The sequence below is a fragment of the Oryctolagus cuniculus genome, chromosome 10 (assembly GCF_051225735.1).
Source record: "Oryctolagus cuniculus isolate XC-2025 breed Fujian yellow rabbit chromosome 10, ASM5122573v1, whole genome shotgun sequence".
NCBI classification, from domain to species: domain Eukaryota; kingdom Metazoa; phylum Chordata; class Mammalia; order Lagomorpha; family Leporidae; genus Oryctolagus; species Oryctolagus cuniculus.
In genome coordinates, this window is record NC_142876.1 from 119,962,808 (window position 1) to 119,985,645 (window position 22,838).

Sequence of the window (22,838 nt, forward strand, 5' to 3'; positions counted from 1 at the left end):
GCTTGGGCCAGTCGCTTCAGCTCTGTGTGCCTCTGAAGGCCGTTGTCTGGTGGAGACGTTAAGTCTGTGAACCATACAGTGCTGTGTAGACAGGAAGCAGCAAGTGTTAGTGATCGAACTGGGAGCACTTGTGCCATGTGGGTGGGAAGGTGACGTGGAGCCTTCCCTGAAGAGTCCTGCGTGGCTCACAACAGACGCAGCTCCGAAACGAAGGGTGGGGCCCACACCTGGCCCCGCCGTTCCACCTCTGTGCACAGACCCAAAAGGAGTGGAAGTAGGGGCACGAGCAGCTTGCTGGCCCCCGGGGTCACAGCAGCCTTCCTCAGGGTAGCTGGACGACGAGGGCAGGCTGTGTGTCCACCCGCGGGTGGATGCAGGAGCCTACCCAGGAATCGGAATATCTTGTACCGTAGGAAGGAGGGGATGGTGATGCCGGTTCCCAGCACCTCAGTGCAGTGAGGACGTGTGCCGTGGATGAAGATTCTAGAACAGTCAGATTGCCGGAGACCGCAAGTAGGACTGTGGCTTCTGGGGGCAGAGTGTAGTTTAGTAGCAGAACGATACTCGGCGGGACCGCTGAGCTCTCCAGCACCAGCCTCCTGCTCAGAGCCTGCGGCTGTGGGGCCCCCATTGGCAGCACACCCGTCTGGCCTCCGGGGAACACCCATGGATTTTTTTTAAAGACCCTTCCCCGAGAGTTTCTCACTGGGGCTTGGAGCTCCTTTGGCCCCAACCCTTGGAAGTGGATCATGTCTTTGCTTGGGGTGAATCTAAACCATGAACTCCAATGGCAGAGATGGTTTGCTGGTCCCACTGTCTGTGTACCCCTCTCTTCCCCCACCTTGGGGAGGTAGCCTCCTGGGCTGGTTCCTTTTTTGTGAGCCCCCCACAGTCCTTGGAAGCCTGTGCCCTGAGCATGCACCCTGTATCATGGTGGCTGGGTGCTTGGACCTGAGACTCAGGCATACAGGGTGTGAATTACCACCTTGGGAAAACTGACCACACATGGCTGCCCAACTCCTAGGGCTGATCAAGGACACGGGCAGCCAGGAGCATCCTGGGAGCTCGGGCGAGTAAGGATGCTCCTGCCAGGAGCACGGAGAGCCCCAGGGCTGGGTGCAGCGTGCAGCTGTGATGGACACCCTGTGTTTCCCTCTATTGTATTCAAATCAAGTCCCAGCGGGTGCCGTTGGGGAGGGGCCTGAACGAGGTCAGTCCTGCAGCTTCCTGAGGCCAGGCCACTGCAAAAGCAGACGCCACCCTGGCCGGACGTCTGGACCATGGACAGCTTTGCCGGTGAAGCCGACAGTAAGTGAAGCCGTGGAGAGGGCGTGGGTGCCACCTGAGCGGCTGGTGCCTCACGCAGCCTGTGTGTGCCTGGGCGCGGTGCGGCTGTAGGTCAGCTCGGTGCTATGACAACATCCAGACCTCCCCGTCTCCTTTGCTTCTTTCCTCTTGGGGTGCGGGGAGCCCATTTGTTGCCTGCGACCCCATCTTCGTCCCGTGGCTCTGCACAGGGGAGAAGGCTGGGGTGGCCTTTCTTACGTGGCCCACAGTGGCCCTGCCTCAGACTTCTGTCTTTTCCCTTCCTCTGTGTGCTGCACAGATCCCTCCCCAGGCCGCACGTGAGCGCGCGTGTCAGGACTCTTGGCTCATGCTTGTCGTTAGATGAGCCAGCCTGCTGAAGGTCCCTGCGGCTCATCACTCCAGATCCCCCCATGGCCAAGAGCCTGCTCATTCATTCCGGCTCCCGAGACGTGCCCCAGGCGACCCCAGGCCATTATCTGAACAGAAATAAAACGGACTCCAAGCGCTAGCGCTCTTTAAAACCACAAAGAAGGAAATGGTGTTTTAGGAAGAAATGAGCTATGTTTACAAAAGGAAACACTGGATCCTGAGTTTGGAATGGGCCGTGCCGTGGCGTGGAAAGAGCATCCGACCTGGTCTGGGTGGCGCCGGCTCTCTGGGCTCCACTTAATCCCTCAGAGCCTCAGTTTCCCCTCATACAAAGGTTGGGGCAGGAGTTCTTGATTTGAGGACCATGAGACTGTGGGCAAAAGGCTGCGTGGGTGTGATTTTGGGGTGAGGTGGGGCAGGATCTGCAGACTCACCCAAGGCCCATGACCCTTGCCCATCGTCATTGTCACTGGGCGTGGTGACCTCGAAGCCCTCCGAGGGCCAGCATCGGTGGTCGTCTTTAACGTGGGGGCCTCGAGGCCCCGGGTATCAGAGTGGAACCACAGAGCGAAGCTCACCCGGCTCGGCCCAGGGCGCTCCACTTGGTGGGCTCCTTTCCACCGTGAAGTGGAAGGGTGATGGGTGTGTCGCAGCCAGTGTCTGAAGGGGGCTGCTCTGGTCGCTGGGGTCCTGGACGCTCCGTGTCCTTGGACTTGTGCTCATGTCCTCTGCTAAGGTTCCACTGCCTTCTTTTCCTTAAAGGTTTGTTCATTTGAAAGACAGAGTGGCAGAAAGAAAGAGGTCTTCCATCCACTGGTTCACTCCCCAAATGGCTGCAATGGCTGGGTTTGGGCCAGGCCAAAGTCAGGAGCCAGGAGCTTCATCTGGGCCTCCCATGCGGGTGCAGGGGCCCAAGCACTTGGGCCATCTTCTGCTGCTTTCCCAAGATGGGGAGTGAAGCAGCCGGGACTCAAATCAGCACCCATGTGGGACACTGGCATTACAGAGGGTGCTTAACCGGCTGTGCTACGACACCGGCCCCGTGGCTCTGTCTTCAAGATGCTGTTTGACACTTGTAACTGGAGTTTCTCTTAGCAGCACTGGGCTGGGGCAGATCTAGGTTCAAATCCCAGCTCTGCCTTCTCACTGCTGGGTAGCTTTGCCTTAGTCACTCAACGTCTCAGTTCCTTTTCTTGGGAGAAAATTTGGGGATGGTGCCATCTCGCAGGGTTGGCCCAGGGTTCTTTGGCTGTCAAGTGCAAACGCTGACCTGGGAAGCTGTCAGGTACCATCTCAGAGCCTGGACGTCAGAGGCTGTTACCAGGACACCTGGTGACCAGTGAGCCTCCTGCTTTGGCCTCGTGCCCTTCAGGGAGCAGGGTGAGAGGGCGGGGCCTGCCTGCAACCCCTTGCGGTTCTCATGGCACTGCGTCTGTCCTTGGCCACGTGCGAGCTCAGGTGGCACTCAGGGTCTCCTGCAGAGAGGTTTCAGTGTTTGGGCTGAAATCCGGACCCGGGTGCCTGTTTCCGCAGCTGTATGGGAGCCAGCGGCACGGCTTGTCGGCTTTAGGTTTGCCTTCTTCGGGGAGGATGCCTGTCGGTCTGTCCATCCGAATGGGCTGCGCCCCCTTCAGCCTCACTGGGCCTGGAGCTCCCACCCCTCTCTGGTACCCTGTCCCACTCTCTGCTGTCAGAAATGCAGCAGCCTGCCCGAAGCCCCCGAGGCTAGTCCCACCTGGCTGTGCGGGCCTGGGTTCCTGCTGTCGGGGACCAGGCAAATGCCCAGGGCCTGCGAAGCCACTGGGGCTCTGGGAATGGAAAGATAAGTGTATTTGTAAGTTGTGTTTTACAAGCTGATTTTATAGCAAAGCAATTTTGAAATCCATGGATGCATTTCTCTTTCTTTTTTAAAGATTTATTATTTATTTGAAAGTGTTACAAAGAGACACAGAGAGAGGTCTTCCATCTGCTGGTTCACTCCCCAAATGGTCATAGTGGCTGGAGCTGGGCCGATCCAAAGCCAGGAGCCAGGAGCTTCCTCCGGTCTCCCACGCAGGTGCAGGGGCCCAAGGACTTGGGCCATCTTCTGCTGCTTTCCCAGGCCACAGCAGAGAGCTGGATCGGAAGTGCAGCAGGTGGGACACTGTAGGTGGTGGCTTTACCTGCTATGCCACAGCACCTGCTGCGGGTTTTTCATAATGTGCATTTTTTCTTGAACTTTTTGGAGAGTCTGGTGTTTATTTTTCTCAGCAAAGCAGGTCTTCTGTCTTTAGCTCATAGTCCTCTGACTGTCTCCTGCAACTTGTTTTTACTTTCAGCAAAATGCACGTAATAGAACACGCACCGTCTCGGGCACGTGGGGTGGCAAGCAGGTACAGCCACACTTTGTGCCAGCCTCTCCTGGACTCGCTTCTTCCCGCTGCGTGGAAACTGTCCCTGATAAACTGTCCCCATGCCCTCCTCCGGCAGGCCCTGGCCCCCAGCCACTGCTCGCCTGCCTGTGTCCCAGCGTTTGAGCCCGGGCCGCTCTCTTGCCCCGTCTTGGCTGTGATGCAGTCCCCGTGGTATCTGTGCACGTCCACGGCACAGCCGCCCTGGGTGAGGCTTTGTGTACCCCGTACTCTTGGGGGCCTCTCCTCAAGGGGTGCAGGAGGGGGGGCCCTGGCCAAAAGCAGCTCCCACGCAAGACATGAAACAGAAGTGTCGGTGAGCACCCATCTGAGCGTGACCTAGGGCTTTAGGATGTGTCACCCGGAGTCAGGGCGGAGGGCTTGGGTCCCTCTTGTCATCTGACGTCAAGGGACTGACCTTTTAAAAGGGAGAAAATGCAAGGGGCTGTGCACTAATTTGGAGGAAAAATCCTTTGTATGCAAAAGGGACACAGCTCATGGCTGCCAAGCGGGAAACTGCTGGGAGACAGCCAAGGCCTCCTGCCAGCCTCCCCAGCTGCATACGTGGTGCGTGGGCTGTTGCGCAGGGACTGTGGTCACCGGACGGGGAGTGAGGGTCCTAGTTGTAGGCAAGTGCGGATGTGGGAGCTGCTCATCCAAACTCCATCTCCGAAGGAGAAGCCTGGTGTCCCGAAGTGTGCAGGAGGGCACGCCCAAGGCCTTCCCTTGAGAACCGTGCATGGGACAGGCGTGCATACAGGCTGCGTGGCCAGCTGGGCCCCTGCCCTGCTGCTCAGCCCCAACGTCATGGGGACAGTGACGCTGTGGGCTGGTGGAGCTGCACAATGCCCAGTGACGTCCCGGTTCCTGTTGTACCCACTGCTCAGGAAATGACGCGCGCCCCGGTGGGTCAGCCGGCCTCATTTCTTTGTGTACACAGCATAGTGGCGAGGTTAACTGAGCTCTGACCAACAGTCCAGAGGGGTCAGTGTGACTCCAGCTGACCGGTGGTGCTCTGGGTACCCCAGCTGCCTCTTTGGTTTGCAGAAGAACACGGCGGCCACATAGCCTTTCCCTGGCTTCCCTTCAACCAGAGGGGTGCATGGAAGCCCCTGCAGAGCAGAGACTTCTAAGGGCGGGGCTGTCCCCGCGGGAGGGCTGGGGTGCTCTCTTTCCTGTGCTTGACCTTCCAGCATTTTCCTAGGTCTGAAGGAACACAGAGAAAGAGCAGGACTCTTCCCCTCTCGGGTCCAAGGCTCGTGCCAAGTGTTGCGTGCCAGGTGCGGGTCTGGTGAGGTGTGCAGCAGTGTCGCCTGCTCCGTTTCACGCGTGGGAGGGTTGAGTTCTGCAGCGTGGGCCACTCACACGACACCAGGGCTTACTGACGGAGAGCCCAGGCGGCACTTCCCTGCCCCGGCTTCCACGCCCGCCACTGGGCCAGTCCAGCCCTGACCCCGATGTTTCATTCTGGTAGCTGGCTTCCCAGGCACTGTCTGAGACGTGCTGGGGCCTTGGGCCTAGAAAATCTCAGATTCTGCAAACCATTCTCAGAGGTGCGTGTCTGAGTCGGTGCAGGCAGTCCAGGGCTTGGGTGGGGCTCCCCTGGACAGAGTCACACTTGCTGTCCTGTGTGCTGTCTGCTGCTTTCACGCCCCCACGGCCAGGCTGAGTGAGATGCAGATTGTGTGGCCTGCAGTGTCTGGAATCTTTGCTGCCTGATGCCTGGGTCCTGGTGGCTAAGACGGCGTCAGATGCCAACGAGCCCGTGGGAAGCAGATACAGGCAGCCCCGGGAGCCACGCTGAATGTCCAGGGACGAGCGGCCGGGGGTGACATCGCCCGGCTCCCGCCTGGTTCTTAGCACATCCTGTGCTCACAGAGGGACATGTTCCTGCTCAGAAAGGCGCCCTCCAGGTCTGCAATCCTCCTGCTCACCTGCCTACGCGATGCTGCTGCTGTCACAGGACAGGGAGTTACGGATTTCAGGGTAGATAGGAAGGGGCTGCCCATTTGTCATGACAGCAGCGGCCTTCCCAGGATCCTGCCCCCGCCCCCTACGGCCACATCAGCCTCGTTGCCCTCATCTGGAGCTGGACCTGCGGGTTCTTCCGGTCCGCGTTTTTATTAAACTTAGAGCAGGAAGTTACTTTTTATCTTTGCGGAGGTCGAGCGCTGACAGCGTTGAGTCCCCCTGCCCTCTGGCAGAGCGGTGGGGTCGGCGGCTGGAGGGGTCAGCGGGATGGCAAGGACAGTGGGACAGGTGGGGTCAGCAGGATGCCTGGCCCTGTGTGCTTGGCTGACCGGGGCAGCAGGGAGCACCTCTCCTGGGCGTTCCACTGCCCACATTTTCACGGCCACCTCTCAGGCCACCTTGGCCACCAGTGAGACGGAGCTGAAGCCCTCCTGTCCCCAGCATGAAAGCCTATGGGAACAGTCTCATGCGGTGGCCAGGTGGGGGCTGAACCGCACCCAGGAGCCTCTCTCCGGCCCCAGCACTGTGGCTGTGCGGCCCAGGGAGGCTGAAGCCACCTGTCTGAGCCCCTTGTACCTCACGTCCAGTGGGGTCCCAAGTCCCTGCAGGTGGGTGGGCGGGGTGAGGCCGCAGGCATGGCAGGTGTATCTGAGCGTGTGCTCACATCAGGCGTCCGTCCTTGGGGGAGGCTCAGGTCCGTCGTGTCTACGTCCCACCTGGCAGGACAGGCTACGGTGTTAGGGACACTAGCTGGTGGTTAGTGATTTGTGCAAAAACACTTGGGAGGGGCGTAAGCTCTGGTGCCAGTCCTGGGTGAGCCACAGCCTTCCTGAGCTCAGTTTGCTCATCCGTAGAGTGGGGGTAGGGTTAGGATTGCGCTGGGGTCACCCAAGCAGCAGCCAGCAAGGAGCCACCTGAGAAGTGACTTGAGGAGGAGCAGCTACAGAGGGGAGAGCGGGGAGGAGGCTGCACAGGCCAGGCATGGTCTGTGGCGTGGCTCCCAGAGCAGAGGTGTGCGGTGGAAGAGGCTGTGGGACCTGCCACCCCACATCTCAGATTTCTTTAACTCCCAGGGTCAGGGGTCTGGGAGGGTGCAGCTGTGCGGTCGCCTGCCCTGGGTGGTCCTCTCGTGGTGGGAGTGCCCCTTGAGGAGAGGCTCAGAATCCACGTGGCCACCTGAGATGCGTGGTTGCGTCGGCCCCGAGGCTGGAGCAGGTGCCCTGAAGCTGGGGCAGCATGGTGGTGGTGGTGGTGGCGACGGCCACAAGGAGGCGCTTGCAAACAGCAGCTGCTGTCCTTGCCCTTGGCATTGCTGGAAAGGCCCCATAGATGCATCTGTGCCCCGAGAGTGTTGAGTGCCAGCATCTTAGCGAAGCCACGAGGCTGTGGGGAGCGCCCCTCCATGTCACCTGGCTTCCTGGGAAGCGGCTGTCCACTCACCCGCCGCCCTCTGAGGCTCGGCGCTCCCGGTCTTGTTTGTGCACAGGTGAGATGGAACTCAGTTTCGAGGCCGAGAGTCCCTTGGCGCCCCCTGCTGAGCTCCTGGAGAGACTACCCGGCCATGACTGGCTCCTGCCAGGTGATGGTGAGTCCTCTGCTCGGGGCTCCCGATGGGCGGGGCTGTGTCTGGAGCAGGCTGGGTCCCCTGGGGTTCCCAGGGAAGCCGCTTATCTGGGCTGCGTGGCTGACATTGCTGTCACAAAGTCCCCAGGGCTGGGTACTTTATAAAGAAGAGAGCACGGTTCTGGTGGTGCCACTCTGTGCTGGGCTCTGACGGGGAATTGGCGTCTGATGGCATCGCAGTGGCCGGGGTGCGGGAGACAGGGGAGGCAGCACACACAGACGAGGTCGCGTCTCTAGTCAGGGCCAGGCTCGCTATGTGTGTGGCACACATCGCTGTCCCAGGAACACATTGGCCCCTGCCTTCAAGGGGCCACCTTGGGCGCCAAGCCTCCAGCCCGTGAGCCCTTGGGGGACAAACCATACCCAAACTGTGGCAGGGGTGAGGGAGAGGTAACCCCCCGGGGCCCAGGGACTCCTCATGACCTGACATCCACGTGCTGGTTCTTGGAGTTCGGATGTCTCCGCGTGTCATCTGTGGTCCTCACCTGTGCCTGCAGGGGGCCAGCCGGCGCCCCCTGCTTCAGCCCCACCTCTTCCCTCCCTCAGGGCAGCAGGTGTTCTTCCCACCTCCAGAGACCCCAGGGAGGCCCCAGGAACAGAGGTCGTGGTCCTGGTTCCTGAGATACAGGTGAGGCTGAGGCTCTGCCCGGAGGCCCCGTCCTCCATTTCCCTGCGTCTCCGGTGCCCTGTGGGAGCCTTCCTGGGGGAGTGCAGCCCTGAGCATGTGTCAGGACCCCCCCCCCCCCGACCTACAGGGCCAGGGCCTGGGGCTCTGCATTCTGCTGAGCCCTTCAGGGTGTTGCCTACGAAGCCTGGCGACCTACCGTTGATGCTGTCAATTATGGCAAACCCTCAGCCCGGGCCACGTCCAGGCCACCGGGGATTTGCAAGCACAGCCTCCCGGGAGTGTTCAGGCTGGAGCCCATACCCACTCCCATAGGCGGCGCCCACGGCGGCCTCCGGGGGCTGTCAGACTGATGGTGTGTCATGGGCAGAGCTGTCCTCCTCCCTCTCTGACCCTTCCCCGGAGACCTTGGCCAACCGCTGGTCCAGATCCCGGAGAGGTCGCCCCCTCCTTGTGTGGAGAAGGCGTGGGGGTGCAGGGATTCCCAGACAATGAGTTCAGGGGGCCAGTGCCTGCCATAGAGGCGTCTCCCAAAGCACCCCCGGGCTGCCCACCTCGAAGCCCAGTGCACACCGTGTTTCCCCATGTGGCCGCCTCCTGTTAGGCCAGCCCGCAGCGTCTGTCCCTTGCCTGTCCACAGATGCTTAGGAATGCGGGCCTGGCCAGTGCAGGGGACAGCAGGGTCTGTGGGGCGGGATTCAAGGCATGCTCTGCGCTGCCACGGAGAAATCCACAAAATTCCTGGGACAGGGAGGGCTTTGCTAAGGAGGTGGCAGCCTCAGGGGCGAGCGGGTTTTCAGAGGGTGGGGGAGGGGCACTCAGTGAGCTGGCCAGGAAAGGCCCCCCTCCCCATTCCCACGGTTGTCCCCATGGTGAGTCCCTGGGGGTCTTCCTGTGCAGGTTACTCAGAGCTCCTCTGGTCAAGGCCAAGTCCCCTGTGTGATGACCTCGGTTTTTCTACCTGTAGAATGGTCTGATTCAGCTGTCAGCTGTTTTTTGAATTTTGGGATCTCTGAGCACATTTCAGCCGAAGCAGTTTTGCTGAGGCTGGGAGAGTTCGCCCCTTCCCCACCCTGTGTGGCTCCTGGGGGCTTTGCCACTGTGGTGCCCCCAGCCCCTTCCCTTCCCTGGGCCTCAGTGAAGCCCCCTGGATGCTTCCCACAACCTCCCTCTGCTCGGTGCCCAGCAGGGTCCCCACAGTGACGGAGGAGGTGGCCCGGGAAGCCCTACTCAGCTTTGTGAGCTCCAAATGCTGCTACGGCCATGCAGCCGCCGGCGACCTGGTCATCCGGGAGCTGAAGCAGCAGAACCTGTGCCGGGTGAGGGGCTGGGGGCGGGGCCTGTGGGTGGGGGAGGCGGTGTTTGGTGTCATCAGCCAGAGAAAGGAGACTTGGGGGGCAGTGTGTGGGGACAGTGGAGATGCAGAGTCCTCTCTGCAACCCATCGTCTTGGTATCCATGGAGATCGGCTCCAGGACCCCCGGGGGCTCCAGCCCTGTCTGCAAGATGGTGCACGGTTTATTCTCCTGTATGCTTTGTGTTTTTTTAAATGTAAAACTGCCTTTTCAGAAAAAAAATCTTTGTTCATTTGAAAGGCAGAGAGACAGAGGGAAATCTCTCTGCCTGTTCATTCCCCAAGTGCCTGCAAGCCAGGAGCCACGAACTCCATCTGGGTCTCCCATGTGGGTGGCAGGGAGTCAAGTATTTGAGCTCACAGGCTGCTCCTAGGTGCATTAGCAGGGAGCTGGGTCAGAAGCAGAGGTGGCACTGGGTCCCAGGTGCTTAACCCGCTCACCACAGCACCCCTGGCCCATGGCCTGGAATCACCGCTAGATGACTCACGATACCAGATGCAATGTGAATACTATGTAAACACGTGAGTTTGCATTGTTTACAGACTAGTCAGAAGATACCCTGTGCCTGTGCAGTACACACAGTTTTTACAGGAATATTTTTGATCCGTGGTTGGAGATCCTCCCAGCTCTGAGTGCCGCCGGTGTGCGGAGTGGACACTGCGGGCTGGGGAGGCAGGCAGGTGCCCAGGCAGGAGTGACAGAGTCAGATGCACACCCAGGCTCCGCAGCGCCCAGCCGTGTCCCTGCTCAGAGGAAGGTGCTACGACCTGCCTTGGCTGCACCCCCTACATCACGACTGAGCTCAAGAATCATCAGTTCATTGGTTCAAAAGATCCTCCCTCTGACACCCAGACCATGGTGGGCACCTGTGTCTCCTTCTGCCAGCCAGGGTGCCTGTTGGTGCCCGTTTCCCAGTGTTAGCGACACAGCTGCCCTCAGGTGAGCGCTGTCACTTGGAAGTCCGATGACATTCACAGGTCGTGGTGAGAGCAGGCTGCCAAGCAGCTGGGTGACCTGGGGCAAGTCACCCGCCCTCTCTGGGCCTCTACTTGCATGGAATGGCAGGAGCTGAGCAGTGCTCGGGATCCCCCCATCCCGTTCTGAGCGTCTGCGACGTCAGCGTCTCCTGGTGGGGACGTGGCCCCGGGCAGTCCACGTGCCGTGCCTCGCAGAGGCCACTGCTGCCCGAAGCTCGCCTCGCACAAGTGCTGTGTCCGAGTTCCTGGCACCTGAGTGGCTCCAGGGAGGAGCCTGGCAGGGGAGGCTTGCGGCGCAGGTGGCAGGGGCATGCGTGGCTGCTGCCCCGGCACCTGCTGGCTGCCCGCTCTGCTCGGCGCTCTGTCCTCCCACGGCAGAGGCCTGATTGTACCCTTTCCCCCTTCAGTACCGACTGGAGACCTTCAGCGAATCCAGGGTGAGCGAGTGGACGTTCCAGCCCTTGACCAGTGAGTGAGTCATCCGCCAGTGCTGAATGGGGCGCTCCTGTGCCCCGAGCCAGGGCCTCTGCAGCCCCGTCCACAGGACGGTGGGCGCGAGCCTTGGAGCTGATGTCAGCAAATGATCCCTACCTGGTAGGGGCTGGAGGCGGCCCGAGAGAGGCTGCCCTTGACCTCTGAGCACGGGTGGGTGCCTGTGTGCTTGGCATCCACCTGCCAAGTGTCAAGAGCCCAACCGGTCACTGGGCCTTGTCCTGTCCGGTGGTGGACACGGTGGGAGGGGGAGGAAGGTAATGGCTGTGCAGGGGGTGGGTGGGACAGGTCTTGTTCGTGGCTCCTTCTACGTGAGCCAGCGCTTGTCCCCACTGGTTGCATCTGGCCTTCTGTTTCCTACCCACCCACTCTGTGTGGTAGGTGCCGCCTTGGCGTCCTTTCCGAGGGGAAGGAATTGACGCTCAGAGGGGTTAAGTAACTTGTGTGGGACCCCACAGCAGGAAGCAGAAGAGCCCAAAGTGAAACCCACGCCTCTGCCACTGCCCAACCTGGGGGCCTCACCAGAGAGCCCAGGGATCCTTGTCTCCCAGTCCCCTTGCCTGATGCCGGCACCCGGCAGAGTCTTGGGCTGTTTGTTGAATGAATGCCAGCTCCTGCCTGCCTCCCTGGGGCTGTTCTCACCACGGTCCTTTGCTGGGCAGACCAGGCGGTGGATGGCCCGCAGAGAGGCCCCTCCCCCAGGCTCTGGGACATCAAGGTCCCGGCGCCCCCGCTGTTCCAGGAAGACACCAGGAAGCTGCAGGTGCCTCACTCGTCCCTGGTCAAGGTAGGTGATTTCGGGGTGTTTGTGCTCGCTGAGTGGGTTTCCCAGCCCTGCACTAGCCTTGCCTCCATCCTTTTAGAGAGGAAACCCCCAGGAAGAGGCGGGCTGCCCGTGCCTTGGTGAGGAACAGACGGAATCTAAGAACACGGTGCGTGGGAGGCTGCCCGTGAAAATCTCTCACAGGCCAGGGAGTGTGACCCCGCGGCGAGAGGAGTGGCCGGTCACAGAACGGTCACCGGTGCCCAACACAAGCAGCAGAGGCTCCTGGGCAGCTGGGCGTCGGCTTTTAAAAGTCTCCTCTCTCTTTTTAAAAAGATTTTATTTATTTATTTGAGAGGCAGAGTTCCAGAGAGAGGGAGAGAGAGAGAGAGGTCTTCCATCCGCTGGTTTACTCTCCAAATGGCCACAATGGCCAGAGCTGGGCCGATCTGACACCAGGGCCCGGGAGCTTCTTCCGGGTCTCCCATGTGGGTGCAGGGGCCCAAGCGCTTGGTCCATCCTTCGCTGCTGTCCCAGGTGCGTTGGCAGGGAGCTGGATTGGAAGTGGAGCAGCCGGGACAGGAAACAGCATCCATATGGTCGGAGGCTTAGCCTACTGTGCCACAGCGGCAGCCACTTAAAAATCTCTCGTTATCTTTATCTTTGCCTTTCTATTTTTGCCCGTCAGTAGACAGTTGGGGCACTGAGTGAACTGACGTGAAGCAAAAGTTAGAGCGCGGTTGGGGCTGTCCGAGGAAGCCGGCAGGGAGCAGTTTGAGCTTCCTCTACGTGACGGACCGCGTTGGTGGCAGGCAGTGCTGAGCTGTTTCCGTTGTCACCAGCACCGCGGGTCGCTGTGGCGCCTGAGCCAAGACTTGCATTTGCTCTGAGCTTTCAGCAGGGTGTGAAGGCGAGGGCACGCAGGAGCGGCTGTGTCCTCTGCTGGAACCTGCTCTGACCAGTGACTGCCCCCTAGCCCGCAGCGCACTGCCTCTCAGGGAAACGCAGCCATTTCTCACGACTTCCGGGCTGGAGGTCACATGCCTTCAGGCTGGGTGTTAGCTTTGCAGGGAGCCGTAGGGTGTGGGTCAGGACGCCAGCCTTGAGGACAGCACCAGCACCTGGCTGACCAGACTGGGCTGAGCGGAGACGGAGCCACGGTCTCCTGTGGTGGGCTCTCCAGGCCTCCTGGAACCCCCCCCCTGCGCCCTCTCCAGGCCTCCTGGAACCCCCCCTGCGCCCTCTCCAGGCCTCCTGGAACCCCCCCCCGTGCCCTCTCCAGGCCTCCTGGAACCCCCCCCCCGCACCCTCTCCAGGCCTCCTGGAACCCCCCCTGCGCCCTCTCCAGGCCTCCTGGAACCCCCCCAGCGCCCTCTCCAGGCCTCCTGGACCCCCCCCCCCAGCGCCCTCTCCAGGCCTCCTGGAACTCCCCCCAGCGCCCTCTCCAGGCCTCCTGGACCACCCCCCCGTACCCTCTCCAGGTCTCCTGGAAACCCCCCCCCCCGCGCCCTCTCCAGGCCTCCTGGAACCCCCCCCCAGCACCCTCTCCAGGCCTCCTGGAAACCCCCCCCCCGCGCCCTCTCCAGGCCTCCTGGGACCCCCCCCACGCCCTCTCCAGGCCTCCTGGACCCCCCCCCCCCCGTGCCCTCTCCAGGCCTCCTGGAACCCTCCCCGCGCCCGCTCCAGGCCTCCTGGAACCCCCCCCAGTGCCCTCTCCAGGCCTCCTGGAACCCCCCCCCCCCAGCGCCCTCTCCAAGCCCAACCTCACCTGCAGCCCTTCTGGAGATGATGATGGCGTCGTGGTGGGAGAGGTGGCACTGGGTCCACAGATGGCGTTTCACTTTCAGGAATGTCACAAATGCCACGGGCGTGGGCGGTACAAGTGCAGTGGATGCCATGGAGCGGGCAGGGTGAGTGACAGTGTGTGTGTGTGTATGACACAGTGAGTGTATGGGGCACAGTGAGTGACAGTGTGTGTGTGTGAGACAATGTGTGTGGGGGGCATGGTGAGTGACAGTGTGTGAGTGTGTATGTGTGTGACACAGTGAGTCAGTGAGTGTGTGGGGCACAGTGAGTGACAGTGTGTGAGTGTGTGTGTGTGACAGTGTGTGTGGGGCATTGTAAGTGACACTGTGTGTGTGACACAGTGTGTGTGTGTGACACAGTGAGTGGGGGGTATGGTGAGTGACAGTGTGGGGGGGACACGGCGAGTGACAATGTGTGAGGGGCATGGTGAGTGACAGTGTGTATGTGTGAGTGACTGTGTGTGTGAGTGATGGAGTGTGGAGGGGCATGGTGACAGTGTGTGTGTGTGAGTGACAGTGTGTGTGTGTGAGTGATGGAGTGTGTATGAGTGATGGAGTGTGTGTGGGGGGGCAAGGTGACACTGTGTGTGTGTGTGTGTGTGTGTGTAGAGGGCTGGGCTGTGGCCTGGGCTCCTGCGCTCACACTCCCCTTGTGAAGCCCCCTCCCTTTCTGGCCTCTGTCTTCCCGTCTGTGAAGTGGAGCATTAGGCCTGGGTGGTCTCTCGTGTTTTTGCTTCCTCTGCATGGCCCCGCATTCGCTGAGTCGGGGCTCCCTCGTGCCCCAGAGGCCTCCCCGTCTGCGTGGGGAAGGAGACTAGGGCGTGACCAGGGTTGGTGGCCCGTGGCGGTGGCCGGTCCTGCAGCGGCCCCTGGGCTGTGGTGAGGAATTCATACATCCGTTGCCTCTTAGCTCTGGAGGCTTAGGTCAAAGGTCAGGGTTATCTGTGGGTCGGCCCTGAGGGGCTCCTCTCCACGCTGAGGTGGGAGTGAGGCAGCTGTCTCTGGGAAATGGGCCTTGGGAGACACAGCCCCAGGGGACGCAGCCCAGGCTGCGGGCCGAGGGAGGGGTCCGAGCCAGGTGTGCGAGGCCAGCGGGACGCAGGAGGCCTGGCTGTGCCCGCAGGTGCGGTGTCTGTTCTGCAGCGGAGGCAAGCGCAGAGCCAGGCGGCCACGGCGGTGCCAGCTGTGCTCCGGCTCCGGCCGGCGCAGGTAAGAGCCGGCGCCCCGGCGCCCCTACCTGCGGGGCGGCGTCCGCAGAGTGTGTGCCCAGCAGGCGTCCAGTCCTGCAGAGCGGGGCCTGGTGTGAGGCCACCCCACCCCTCCCCATGTCCTCTGCGCTGGCTTCACTCTCGGGTGGGCTGTCCCCCGCCACCTGCAGGCGTAGTGACCCCAGGGTGGAAGGAGGCCCCTGTCCTGACGGCACGCCCCCAGGCCGGGAGCCCCTTCTAGCATTGGCTGGGACAGCCGGCAGGGATCCCACGCTCCTTGAGAAGGCTCGGGTGGGCCCCAGAGCCCGGGCAGTGGAGGGGGCAGGGTGGTCCCCAAAGGGATGTTGGGGCCCTGCCCAAAGTGGGGGTGACACGGCCTAAGCCCAGCACAGGCCCCCTCTGATCGCCTCGTGAGGGCGGGTTCGTGCTGGGGCTTCCGGGTGCCTGCAGGCCCCTGCACCCCGTCAGGTGCGGCACGTGCTCAGGGCGCGCCAGCAAGACCTGCGCCACCTGCAAGGGGGAGAAGAAGCTGCTACACTTCGTCCAGCTCGTCACCGTGTGGTGCGTGGTGGCCCCTCGGGCCCAGGGCCGCGGCAGGGGGCGGCAGCGGAGGGGCGGGGGCTGCTGGGCACGGGGCCTGCACCAGAGACAGCCGCGGGGCGGGGCGGGGGGGAAGGTCGGCCAGGGCTGCAGGAAGCAGCAGGGGCGCGCCCTGGGAGGGTGCTGGCAGCTGTGGAGAGACCAGGATTGAGCTCCCGCCCCCTCTGCTGCCCCCCCCCCCCCCGGATCAGAGCCAGCAGGGCTGCTCTCCACTCCTGAGCGAGCCCAGGCGCAGGCGCTGAAAGGTGTCTCGGGTCCGGGCCTCGCTGAGTGCCTTGTGGACAAACAGTGGAAGGTGGTTGTGGCCCCGGGCAGACAGCGCCTTTCATTCCCATTGTAAAGATGGGAATGCCGACTCAAGTCCACTGTCCACCCCTCGGACCCCGGTCTGTGTGACCCCAAAGTCTACATTCCTAACCCTCTGGTGCCCTGTCCCCTCCCGCCCAGGAAGAACAGCGTGTTTGAGTTCGTGTCCGAGCCCCGGCTCAGCTGCCCTGTGGAGCTCCTTGCGAAGGCCAAGGGCGAAAGCCTCTTCCAGGACGAGGACGTGGTGGTGAGGGGGGCAGCGCTGTGGAGCTGGGTCTGCGGTGGGCGTGGCACGCACGGGTGGGAACAGAGGACTGGGCTGCTGGCAGCGGGGGGGGGGGGGGGGGCCGCTCCTCACAGCCCCGCCCACCTCTGCACACCTGGAGACCCTCCCTCCTTCGGGAGCTGAGAAACCAAAGCTGCCCCCATCTGCCTTATGGTAGCGGGTGGAGGACTCGGTGGGCAGTCCCAGCTGTGTGCTCCCAGCTGTGGGCCAGCACGGAGAGGGGGGACCGGGGACTGGGGTGAGGTGTGGTCCAGCTGTCTGGGCAGTTCTGGTCTCTGCACATGTGACATCGGCTGCTTCCGGGATGTGGACCCTGTGCAGTGGGGGAGTGGACCTGGACTTGTGGTTACGAGGGAGGGGGCAGGGCTGGGAGCCAGGCAGAGTGAGGGGCTCAGGTATGAGAGGTGAGACAGGGCCCTGCCCAGCCCCTGCTCTTATAAATAAAGCTTTATTGGCACACGGCCCCGCACATTTGCTGACATTCTGCAAGTGACTGCTTTAATTTGAATGCATTCTCATTCTGGCTCGGCTGGGAGCCTTGTTAGAGGATGTGGCTTGGATGGGACGTGTGCGCAGGCCTCTGGTATTGTCCCCTCGCTGAGAGGCAGCCACATAACCTCTTCTCTGCCCCAGTGTCACCAGCTCCCTGGAGCCTAGGGCTTCACCCTCAGCCTCCCTCCCCGCCCCCGTCTGGGTCTGGTGGTGCCCTCCCTCACTGTCAGCCCTGCCCCCTACCCAGTGGCCAGGCATGCATATCTTTCTCTCCTCCTCCGCCCCCCCCCCCCAGTGTCCCCAGCCCAGGCCCAGGCCCAGGGGGACACAGCGGGAGCAGGGGTGGGGGGAAGACACATGGTTCACTGACAGGGCCTGCACCTGCGTTGGTCACCAGGTGCCTGGCACTCGGTGCACTGGCCGTGAGGGCTTGCTCAGAGCCTGGCAGGGTTGCAGGGGCTGGGGCTGCCCCTGGTTACCCCGCCTCTGTGTTGGGATTCCCCGGGACCATGGCAGAGCTTGACCCAGTGCCCGAGGCTTGTGCTGTGTCCCAGGACCCCTCCCTCCGCAGTCTGGCTCAGGGCGGCTGCAGGCTCTCCCAGGCTCCTGCACAGTGGGTGGCCACCTTCTCTCTCCCAGGTGTACCCCATTGTGGACTTCCCCCTGCCGGAGATTGCGCGGGCCTCCCAGAGGGGCATCGCAGAACACAGTGCCGCCCTGGGCTCCCGGGCACGCATCCTGAAGCAGGTGCGGAGGGCCTGGGCGGGGGGCTTCAGGGACTGAGCCTGGGGGAGAATGGCCTGGGCTTTTGGGAGGGAGGCTCCAGGCTGGGCTGGGCCTGTCCAGGCATCTGGGGCCTCCTTCCTGAGAAAGAGGGGAGGAGAGAGCGGCCAGCAGGAGGGGCGCACGGTGCTGGAAGCTGACGGGGGTCAGTGTGGCCAGAGCTGGAGGACAGGGCCCCGTGAGGCCACAGAGGCTGGCAGGAGGGACGGCAGGCCCCGCGACAGGTCTGGGTTTGTGCTGAAGGATCTGGGAGCCGCCGGCGGGTCTCCAGTGTGGGATTTGGATTCTAAATCTCGGCTGTTCGGGCTGGAGGTGGAGAGCTCTGGACTCAAGGTGGTGGCCAGGGCCAGACCTGCCTCGGGTGCCATGAGCTGATGGCCACCAGGTGGCGGCAGAGCAGCCACGAGCTCCGGGGGCTGAAGATGGGGTCTGGCCCAGGGCGCCCTGCACTGGGGCTGGGTGGAACTCAGTGGTGCAGAGCCCTTGAATGCCAGCTGTGGAGGATGAACATTATCCCTCCCACAGGCGGTAGGGAGCTATCGAAGGCTCTTGAGCAGGTGAGTGACCCCAGCAGGACACTGAAGATTGTGGCCATTTGTTTCCTCAGCGCCAGACCATTGAGCTGGTTCCCCTCACGGAAGTCCATTGCTGGTACCGGGGAGAGACCTACGTCTACTACATCTGTGGCACCGACCACCAGGTGGACGTGGGCGACTTCCCTCGGCGGCACTGCTGCGGCTGCACCATCCTCTGACGTCCCTCAGCGGGCCGAGGCGGGGGGACGCTGGGCTCCGGCGGGCGGTCCCGTGCAGCCCCCGGGTGTGTTTCCACGCAGTCCCGCCGGCCGACTGTACAGCACAGCCTTGCACGGAGACTCCCGGGCCGTCGGCAGCACACGCTCATCTTTGCGAGACGAGTCGAATCGGAGCCCAAGCCGATGCCGCCGTGGGGCCTGTGTCTTGAGCTCGCTTCCCTTGCCCACGCTGGGGTTGTCGGTGCTTCTCCTTGCGTGAGCTGAGCTGGGCATTCCTGCCAGGGTTAAAGACGCCCCATTTCACTGCCCCTGCTGCCCTGCACACCCAAGATGTGCGCTTGTTCTCCCTGTCCCGTGGGTGTGGAGTTCAGCCGCAGCTGGGATTGGTGAGTCCCGTTTGGTGAGGTTCGGGCCTCACCTGGGAGTCTCAGAGCCTGGGGTGGGGGAGGGCTCCAGACTCGGGGCTGAAGACCCCTGAAGGTGGTGGCCCCCGTAGCTGCGGGCTGAGGGTTGGGCGGTGTTGTTGCACTCGGATTGCGTGCCCCCATTTCTGGGCCTGAGTGGAGAGCTCAGTACCATGCTGGAGTGACCACGCACCTGCTTGCCAGTCCCTAGACCTGGTGCCTGCCCGTGGGAGGGGTCTGAGACAGGGAGGCTGGACAGATGCAGTTCCGGACAGGCGTGCTAGGCTTTGAGCCCGCCCACTGAGCAAGGCGTGAGCCTATGTCCTGTGCAGGGGCTCCCAGTGGGGCGGATGAGTGACTGCCCGAGGCTGACCCTGGCGGCAATGGACGAGGCTACCCTCTCCAGGGTGTCTGCACTGTTGACCCTGTCCCAGGGAGGTGGACATAAGAAGGCTGGTGGGGGAGGGGTTTGGGGAGACTGAGGCTACCCCCCAGGGCCTGTTGACAAGAGACGTGGACACTGACCTGGCTCTGCCCCTGTAGGGGCTGCGTGGCCATGTTCTGTCTGATGTCGCCGCTTGGCTTGTTTGGCTGAACCCCACGTAGGCGGGTCTGGCTGGCAGCTGGTGGTCCCGGCAAGGGCTTGGGCCCGCACTCCCTGGGGACGGCTCGGAGGCAGGGGGTCTTGATGAAGACGCGAATGGATGAGCACCTAGGGCTCTGAGAAGCCTGAGCCTGGGGCACCTGCTGCGCTCAGATGTCAGCTCTGGCCCTGGCTGCCTCCAGCCAAGTGCACAGGCTGAACAAGGCAGAGGCCGGGGCGGGGCGAGACACAGCTTTGGGTCGGGGCTCACTGGGCCCAGACACTGGCTGGTTGCGGGGTCAGAGCCTGATGGAAGGATTCCCAGGGGAAGAGCCCACCTCCTCTCCCCCTGCAGCTCTGTCATGTTCGGGCCTGGGAGGCCCTGCACCTGCCCACGTGTCCCCACGGCCGCCTCCCTGGTCCCGAGTGCCCCTCTGCCCAGCGGGGCGTTGGGCCAAGGGAGGCGCCGTTTTGGGTTTTCACCATGGCCGGCAATGGCTGTTACTGTGCAGACCTAGCTGAAGCCACTGGGGCAAAGCCCAGGGATCCCTTGACCCCAACACTGGCCGCCAGGGCCTGTGGCGGCGGGCCGGCTTCAGTGCAGGTTCTCAGAAGGTGGTGCTGACGTGCAGGCCTGGGGACAACACCAGCCCTGCTGTCTGCCGGCTGCTGTGTTCCCTGGGCCTGTGCGGGGGGCGGCCAGCCCCATGCTGGGAGCTGAGGGCTGTGCAGAGACCTGTAGCCCGCCCTGAGGTTCCTGGCAGTGTGGGAGGCCGGGCACGCAGGAGTGGGAGACGCAGGTGGGCGAGAGTCAGGCTCTGTAGGAGGAGGTGATGGCTGTCAGTGGCCGGAAGTCACTTTTGGCAGAAATTCTGGGGTAGCTCTTGTGCCTCCGTGAGGTCTACCAGCCATGGGTGCAGGTGCATCTGGGTCTGGAAAGATGTCCCTCAACCCAGCCCCCGGCCCCCTGCCCTTTTTCTCTGAGCTGTGCTCCCTCTGGATGTGGTCCCTGGGCAGGCTCCCTCTCCGCTGCCCGCTGCCCACGGTGGCCAGCCACCAGGAGCTCGTGGATTCCCTCGCCCCAGCAGAGAGAAGGCTGCATGCTCATTTCCCAGCGGCACCCGCAGCAGCCCTGGGGAAGGCGCTCAGCGGCTTGGCCTGGGGCCCATGAGCAGCCTGGAACCAGTCGCTGGCCAGGAGATGCAGTGGCTCAATTGGTTGGCCAGGACCACAACCCTGCCCCCCCCAGCTCAGGGCAGCCTTGGGCAACTCAGACAGGGCTGGGAACTGGGCAGGCTGTCCACATGAGGGGCGGACAGAATGCGCTTGGTATGTGCAGATGGTGTTCTGGAATTTTCTGCATGCATTGTCCCAAATGATGTCTTACATGCATGAGGAGAGATTGGCCTGGGTCTTCTCTCTGGGCTTTCCCGGGTGGGTGGGAAGTGTATGGCTGCTGTGCCTCTGCCCATTGGTTGTTAGGAACAGGAATGGGGACTGACCTGGGCCTCCTGCCTGCAGGTCTGATATGTGCTCCTGGAGTGTGTGTGTGAGGTGTGCACATGCGTGTGCACACATAGAATGTGGGCGTGCATGTGTGTGTACATGGGTGTGTGCACATGGGGTGCATGTGGGTGTACACATGTGTGCACAGTGTGTGTATACATGGGATGTATGAGAGTGTGCGTATGTGCACAGGGTGTGTGGGGGTGTGCACACAGAATGTGTGTGATTGTGCACATGTGTGTAATGATGTGTGTGCATATGGGATGTGTGCGCATGTATGTACACGGGTATACATGTGTGTACACATGGGATGTGTGTGGCATGTGTTGGTGTGTGGGGTATGTGTGTGGTGTATGTGTACTGGGTGTGTGAGGGTACATGGGGACTGTGGTGCAGGTATGGGGTGTTTGTCTATGTGTGCACATGGGGGATGTGGTGGATGACTGGGAGTGTGTATTCTTGCTGTGTGTGTGCACATGGGATGCATGTGTGTATGTGGGGTGTGTGGTACACTGGAGCTGTGTGTGTGCATAGTGTGCATATACGCATGTGGGGGATGCGTGGGTCTGTGTGGCACATGGTGTATGCACGGGGCACACGTGTGTACATGTGTTTTCCAGGCGGGAAGAGTGGCTGCCCAGGTAGCGGGGGGGGACTTCCTTCCCCCAGGTGCCCGCCCCTCCCTGCAGGTCCCTGTCCTCTGTCCTTCCCAGCGCCCCGGCCCTCACTGTGTGCGGGGTTTGCTGCGGCATGGCCGACTGGGGCCCTGCCCCTAGCAGCTGTGTGACGTTGGCCTCGGTTTCCACATCTGGGAAATGGGGTGCCGCCAGCGTGGGTAGGAAAGATGACGAGAACAGGCACTCAGAGCTGAGTCTCCGGGGGGCTCACCCCCTGGCCAGGCCCGTTTCCTCCCAGGTCCAGCTCCGGGGTGGTCAGGACTGGACGGCTTGACACAGGGCCTCGCCTGGTGGCGGGCCTTGTGTGGCAGGACCTGCGTCTCCGAGCCTGCACTGCTGAGTACGGCCAGGCGGCTGCAGGACGGGGCTGGTGTTGACTGCATGGAGGGAGCTTGGATCTGAGCTGTAGCCCAGCCCCACCAGCCGCGCGATCTGGGCGACTCGGTTCCCCTCCACAGTCTCAGGTTTCTTTGCTTGGCTTCTCCATCACATCTCGCTCGGGACCCAGAGACCTGACATCAGCCAGCAGAGGGCGGCCAGAGCTGAGTCGCCCTGGGTCCTCGCCCTCACGGCGGTGCCCTGTGGGTCCTGGAGCCGGGGGCTGCAGCTGGAGGGTCCCTCCTCCTCCTCCCGGAAGGCAGCCCGTGGTCTGGCCTGGTGCTCTGCTTCTGTCTTGCTCGGGGTGACCAGTGCCTAGAGCTGACACATGGACTGCTGAGGGGTCCTTTGGGGGCGGAGCTCTCTGCTCTTCATGGGGAGCAGAGGGGCCCTGGGCGTCCGCAGCGGGGCTCCCTTCCTCTGTCCTGGCGCAGTCTGCAGGAGGGCAGGGCTGCTTGTTTAGTGTCTCCAGGCCTAGGGTGATTCTCTCCTTTTCTCATCAGCTAATGGAGCTGAAATTCCCAGCTGAAAGCCAGGGTGTGGTTTGGAAATTCAGGTGTGTACATGTTTGTGTGCACACACGTGTACCTGTGCATATACGTGTGTGTGCACATGTATGTGTGTGTACATCTTTTAGGCCAATATGCATCACTGTTCTCTGACTGCTAACGAGTGCCATGATCAGAGAGAAAGACAGGGATCTCGGGGGCCGGCACACAGGAGGGCCACGCCGGTGCCTGCGGCACAGCCTCTGTGTGTGGCCTGAGTGTTCCCAGCCTGGGTTTCATGTCCAGCCCTGACTGCCCCCGTGTGGTCTCCAACACTACTGCTGGCCTCTCTGTGCCCGGAGGTCCCCAGGACCCTGAGGGCTGTGGTGAGGACTCGGGGTGGGGCATGGGGGGTGTGCCTGCCATGTAGCTGAGAGATGTTCACACCAGGGTCACAGGGGAAGGCAGGGCTGGGTCCCAGCCAAGTCCGAGGTCGCGGGACACAGGCAGAGCTTCCAGACCAGTCCCTGAGCCGGGGCTGGCTGCACCAGCCTCTCCTGCACATTCCGTATCACCCTTGGAATTTTGGAGTCACCATGGCTGAGCTGCCGTAGCTTCAGCCGTTGTCCTCAGAGCGTTCTTACTCTCAGAGATAGAAGGAAACTGGTGCTTGGAGTTAAGATATTTGGGTTCCTA

At 62.2% G+C, this 22,838-nt stretch overlaps 1 protein-coding gene across 18 annotated transcripts in view; it reads left to right on the forward strand.

Annotated features, from left to right (window-relative positions):
• Nucleotides 1-1,159: 1,159 nt before the first annotated feature.
• The window catches only part of SSUH2 (ssu-2 homolog), a 32,604-nt gene continuing 10,925 nt past the window's right edge, over nt 1,160-22,838 (forward strand). The window contains exons 1-12 of one of the 18 annotated variants that reach the window (XM_070051233.2): nt 1,160-1,308; nt 7,525-7,623; nt 8,208-8,289; nt 9,473-9,605; nt 11,025-11,089; nt 11,772-11,896; nt 13,720-13,782; nt 14,801-14,886; nt 15,371-15,446; nt 15,933-16,038; nt 17,209-17,316; nt 17,960-18,492. In XM_070051233.2, coding sequence (XP_069907334.2) covers nt 1,281-1,308; nt 7,525-7,623; nt 8,208-8,289; nt 9,473-9,605; nt 11,025-11,089; nt 11,772-11,896; nt 13,720-13,782; nt 14,801-14,886; nt 15,371-15,446; nt 15,933-16,038; nt 17,209-17,311 — 966 coding nt within the window. In that variant the 5' untranslated portion in view covers nt 1,160-1,280 and the 3' untranslated portion in view covers nt 17,312-17,316; nt 17,960-18,492. Of the gene's footprint in view, nt 1,309-7,524; nt 7,624-8,207; nt 8,290-9,472; nt 9,606-11,024; nt 11,090-11,771; nt 11,897-13,719; nt 13,783-14,800; nt 15,447-15,932; nt 16,039-17,208; nt 17,317-17,959; nt 18,493-22,838 lie in introns of those variants that run through there. The other 17 variants (XM_089305646.1, XM_089305641.1, XM_070051230.2 and 14 more) reach the window with 17 other exon arrangements.